At 36.6% G+C, this 6087-nt stretch overlaps 1 protein-coding gene across 1 annotated transcript; it reads left to right on the top strand.

Moving 5' to 3' along the window:
• The first annotated feature begins 2447 nt into the window (after positions 1-2447).
• On the top strand, positions 2448-4209 carry LOC108969725 (glycerate kinase). The gene is made up of 2 exons (XM_018934612.1): positions 2448-3729; positions 3793-4209. The coding sequence occupies exons 1-2, from the start codon at positions 2569-2571 to the stop codon at positions 4126-4128; spliced, it is 1497 nt and encodes a 498-aa protein (XP_018790157.1). The 5' UTR covers positions 2448-2568; the 3' UTR covers positions 4129-4209.
• Positions 4210-6087: the final 1878 nt, after the last annotated feature.

The raw sequence follows: 6087 nt of genomic DNA, 5'->3' as shown, positions 1-6087 counted from the left end.
TCACTACATCGCTACACCATTTCACATTTTATTGCATAAACATTTAACCACTGAGACTACAACATCGCCTTCTTTTTGCAAAAAAAAAAAAAAAATGTAGTCTCAGTGGTTAAATGTTTATGCAATAAAAAGATGTGTATAAGAGAAAAACATGGGCTTAGCTTCTTAAATTGCCGGTTATATGACATGGAGCCTGAAACACCAAAACATCTGATAATTGACAGCAAAGCTGTCTGTAGATGCAGGTTAAAGACCTTTAGATCCATGTTTCCAAATAGGGATCYCTTTTCTTCGCTAGCACCCAGCAGTTTATTGGACTTTATCAATATGCTGGAGCTATGTGAATCTTTGTGATTTAGGAGAGCGCGCAATATCGATAATCGTCCATCTAACTAATTTAACCAAAATTATTTGATAAATGTATCTAAGGAGTAGATCGATCTAGCCGTGTCAGAGACATTTTTTCCAACGACTTCAAACATTCCGTGAAAAATGCATTTTAAGTTTTCGGAGCTGATTACACAAAACAAAAAAATTATAAATACGCTCATATCTTCTAAACTATTTGCCGTGACAACTTTAAACCTTAAGATAATGTTTTCAAATGTACTAAGTGTAGACAATATACTAAAAAAAAAATTGATTTTTTTAATTCAAAATTGGATACAATCCTTTAAGAAAAAATACGATTATTCGGCTACCCGAATGCAAACATTATTTTCCTTTTATCTTGAGATATACATACACAGTTCCTAGGAATTTTGTACGTGCTTATACTTCCTAAAAATCGCTTTAAAATCAAATAAAGCTGGTAATAGCTTTCTGCTACGGATCAAAGGGGTTCAGAAAGGTATGTAAAGATATAAAAGTGTTAAAAATTAAAAAAAAAATATATATGTATAAAATAATATAACTACAATATAATAATTTTTCCCCATATGGATTAACATTTGCATCACCTGTCTTTAAAATTGTACATATAAACATGATTATATTTGTCTATCATGCATTAAGAGAGCTGCAATGATCATAAAATCATAAAAATGTATTTTTTTTTGTCAATATTTGCGGTCGCGTCTTTAAAATTAAATAAATATCAAAGGTATATTTCATCTATGGATAGAGGGCTATTATCAGAATATTGCATAGTTTTCTATTAAAAAAAAATTACATTTTGATATTTTATATACATATGTATGTATATATAAGTATATTAATTTTTGTATAAATAAATGGCTTAAGAAATAATAATATACATAAATATATATACTTTTTTTCAATTAATTGATAAACAATATAGTTTCTTATCATATGATATGTATAAGTCGTGCACTTACCTTACTATTTTACAACGTTGACTTTTGTAAGGTGTAAATATATTTGTACATATGTACGCKTGCTTATAAAAACRCATATTTGTATRCACAAGCTCAAGATAATTTTAAAATCTGAGCTGCGGCCATTTCGCTGAAATTTTTACACGAGCAGCTTTCATTTGCGTGCGCACATTGCCGATCACTTCTTAAATAAACGAACGCTTGCACAAAACTTTTTTATATTTTAAGCACTTGCACTCATTTTTCACTTTAATAATTGACACAAACTAAGAACAGCTGACTTGCATATTGGCCTGAGCGATTTTTAACATTGCACTTGGCAAATTTCCTTTGCCTTTCTTCCATTGCCTTTGGCATATTTCCTTCGCCTTTTTTCACTAYATCGCTACACCATTTCACATTTTATTGCATAAACATTTAACCACTGAGACTACAACATCGCCTTCTTTTTRMAAAAAAAAAAAAAAAAACACATAACTTTTAAGGCAGCACTATATTAAACTACTAATTTCACGCACATTCTTACACTTTTTCACTTCGTACTTTACATGAATCGGTGCGCTAAATTATTATACACAAACTATATTTTTCTCATTCGCAAATTTCTTTTGCGGCCGGCAAACTGCGGAAATTGCCAGAAGGCACTTCCTTTTCCCCTCAACGGTATGGGAAGTGCTATAATTTGCACACAGGACGCTTAAACACATATAACACTTTTACACAATATTTTTAGCACATTTTACTCTCTGACACATCACTTTCACTCACGCGCACCAATTAAGTCATTTATCACAATTTTTATTTAGTAAAAACTAGTTTTTCTTGCGGATTATACAGATTAATTCACGAAAAAGGCACGCGTTCTTGAAAACTGACATTTTATTTCAAGCTTGAAGCATACATACAAACAAAGTGCCGTTAGCTAACAAATATTTTACAAAGTGAGGGCGCCGTTAGGCTTACTCAAATAGTTTCCATGTAAATTATATCAGGGATAACAATTTCATTAACTGTTCAGCGCGCCATCTGACGGTGAAAACTTGTATGCTTGAAACAGTCTCATGCTTGATGTCACTGACAGCCCCAAAAACAGCTGTTTGTTTTATCAGCTGCAATTTTTTTATTTTTATTTTTAGCTAAAATGACAATTTTGTTATCAAAATAAAAACACAGTTATGTGTAGTGATAAGAAGTAATCACCAACCACAGTATCAGCTAAATACTAGAAGTCATGTCAGCAAAATTACAACATATACAGAATCTGCGACAGATCTTCGAACGTTCGGTGGAAGCTGTGCGGCCGGCGCAATTGCTTAGTGCGGCCAACCAGTATGCCTTGCGGCCACAGGTAAGCATGGATGGACGCCGCTTGAGCATACAAATACAGGGTAAAACTTTGGATATAACACGTAAGCATTGTCATGTTGTTGGTTTTGGTAAAGCTGTGCTTGGCATGGCAGTGCAATTGGAAAAATCGCTCGAAAAACGGCTGGTCAGTGGCGTGCTGAGCATACCGCAGGGTACAAGCGAGCGATTTCGTGATGTGCCTGAAATGCAGTTGTCAGCAGGTACGGTTATAGATGTTATCGAAGGCGCGCCAAACAATCAGCCAGATAAGCAGGCCTTGGAGGCTGCAAAACGCATAAAAGCGCTTGCTGCGCATATGACAGAAAACGATATACTCTTTGTGTTGATATCTGGTGGTGGTTCGGCGTTGCTACCATTGCCGCGACCGCCACTAACGCTGGGCGAGAAGATGCAATTGGTGCGGCGCTTAGCTAACTGTGGTGCCAGCATTGATGAGATGAATGTTGTGCGTATCGCCTTGTCCGACATCAAGGGTGGACGTTTGGCTGCGACTGCAAGCAAAGCTTTTGCTGTTATTTCGTTTGTTATCAGCGACGTCGTTGGCGATCCCGTCGATATAATAGCAAGTGGACCGACGTGTGCTGTGATATCAAAGCGTTCTACAGCAAAGGAAGTGTTGGAAAAGTATGCATTATTTGCTGATTTGCCTAAGCACATACGTGAATTAGTCGAAGTGTCGGAGACGAAAGAACCATTGACACCCGCGCTCAACAGCTCCGTTTACGTGGTGGGCGACAATCGCGTTGCTACTGCGCAAGCGGTACAGGAGGCGCTCAAGTGTGGCTACAATCCATTTATAGCCAGCACAACGATTGAGGGTGAAGTACAACAGCTGACTACCAAATATAAAGACTTCTTGCAAAGCATTTGCGATTTTCGTAAAGGTAAATTAAATGAAAACGATTTGAAAAGCCGTTTTCCATTCGATTCACGCATCTTTCAGCATTTTTTAAAAACACTGCTCATGTGTGAGCGCACACTGAAGCCACTGCTATTGATCTTGGCTGGTGAACCGACCGTTAAGGTAAGTAGCATATATCACATATCACCAATGCAGTGCATAAACCTTCTACCATTTTTACTTTAGGTCACCGGTGCCGGTTTGGGTGGCCGCAACCAGGAGTTGGCTCTACGCATGGCAGTCACTTCTTACGAAAATGCAGATTTTAATAACGTTATTTTTCTCTCTGCCGGCACAGATGGCATTGATGGTCCAACGCCAGCGGCTGGCGCTATCGGTTGCGACTTAGTGATTAGTGATTTTTTGGCGAACAACGCGCATAAACTGTGCGATGTGGAGTCAGTTTTGCAAGACAGTGATTCATATAGCTTTTATAAAAACCTCAAAACTGGTGAATATCATGTCCTAACAGGACACACCGGCACCAACGTGATGGATCTTCAATTGTTGCTCATAGTGTAGCATAATTAGCAGATTGTACAAGTTTATTTAAAGGAAACTAAGATAATCTGTCGTAAAGTAAAATGATATCAAGAAATTTGTGTTTGTTGTGTTTTATTTTATATTAGTTTCAACTTTGTAAACCCGTTCTAAAGGAAAACTGACATGAGAGGCTTATTTTCCTCGATAGATACTTTGCTTCAGGAGCACACCCCCAAAATTTGCTGATTCTGTCATTCCTTCAGAGCTAGCCTCTGAAAACTTGACATTTCCGAACCTTGTGTCCATAAAGCTATTAATACTTGAGACATTCCTCTGCAGACTGCAGGGTTTATACGGAGATAGTTGGAATTTCAAGTTTTAGCAGTCAGATCGGAAAAATATGGCAGCCCTACCTAACATGTACACGAAGACCGTGGAGATTCGGCGCCACCAACTCGGACTGACGTACGACAGCTTGGGGAAGAACTGAAGTCACTCGACCTTCTCAAGCGTCCTCACTCTATGAGCTCTTGAAAGGTTCCAGGAAGATCCGACGTTTTCGAGCAAAAAAAAAAAAAACGGTTTTGGTGTGGTTAGTAAGCCAGTGGAATCATCACTTGGCTTCACCAAGATGGCTTCAATCAATGGATTTATTGAGAGAAAACTTCGGTGAGCACATAATTTCACGTTTTGGGTCGGTCAATTGAACAACTAAGAACGTGTGATTTTACACCGTGCGACTTTTTCCTGTGGGAATATGCATAGTCTAGAGTCTCGCACTCCCGCTTAGATTCAGGCTCTGGAGCAAGACATCAAGTGTGGCATTAACCAGTCGACAGTCGACCGTGTCATCGAAAATTGGACTCAACGGATGTACCATCTGAGACGTAGAAGCGTCCAATCTTTGAAAGCGATAATCTTCAAAAAATATATGCCAAAGAATGTTCTTTCGAATAATAATAAACATTCGCTATTAAATTTGAAGTTTATGTGTTTTTCTTTAAAAAGGTGGGAAATCTCGAAATGGTTCACCCTTTWCATGTGCCTGTAGCTTTGTTCGGTGTCTRTTTCGCTGATTGTTGCCTGTCTGCATTGTCCATTTTTTATGAATTCAGATAAAATTTTAATTAGCACACAACAACCTTGAGTCATCATAAATTTCTTAGTAGCATACCCACATAAATACATACGCACACGCCTGCATACATACATACATATGCGCATACATATGTTTCAAATCGGCTGCGTGYTAATTTGTTTGCACTTATTTTAATTCCGTTTTTATTGAAATTCCTCAATTACTCGCTTTTCACTAATTTATACTTTTGCTTAAAAATATTTGAAAATCTATATGTATGCATGTGTGTGTGTGTGTGTATAACTGCCACACATTCGCATAAGTGAAATTCCTCAAATGATAATTAGTGTCAAATATGGCAAATAATTGCGCCGGCGTTGAATCATCGGCGCTTCGCTGGAAAAATTGMATGGAAATATGTTTGAAATGGACACACAAACATAGTTCAATATATGTACATGAGTATCAACATCACAAAGCAGTATCATAACAACGTTTATATGTATGTGCATGTATGTCTACTTATGTGTATGTGTGTATGTTTATCGCTGCGCTGTTCAATTTGTTTGTCCTCCATTGAATCGAGACCGCAGTGTGAACCTTCTTCTCGCATGCAAATAAGTGACAAATCAACTAAAGCAAAGTTCAATTGAATTTGTTCAAATATTGTTCATTTAAAATACATATGCACATACATATGCATGTAGGATACAAATGCATATGAAAATATAAAACAGCGTATCATCAAAAAAAATAAATAAAAAATAAAAAATAAAAAAAATAAAAAATAAATAAAAATCGAAAATCGCTGTCAGATGTAATAACCAATTTATAACATTTTATAACCCAAATTCAAATTGTATGATAACAAAAATATAACCATTTTATAACCCAAACTCAAATTTTATTTCAATATGAGT

This window comes from Bactrocera latifrons, unplaced genomic scaffold (assembly GCF_001853355.1).
Source record: "Bactrocera latifrons isolate USDA-ARS-PBARC rearing strain unplaced genomic scaffold, ASM185335v1 scaffold_263, whole genome shotgun sequence".
Classification (NCBI taxonomy): domain Eukaryota; kingdom Metazoa; phylum Arthropoda; class Insecta; order Diptera; family Tephritidae; genus Bactrocera; species Bactrocera latifrons.
Note: the sequence above shows the minus strand (reverse complement) of the source record. Positions and strands in the feature narration are given on the sequence as shown.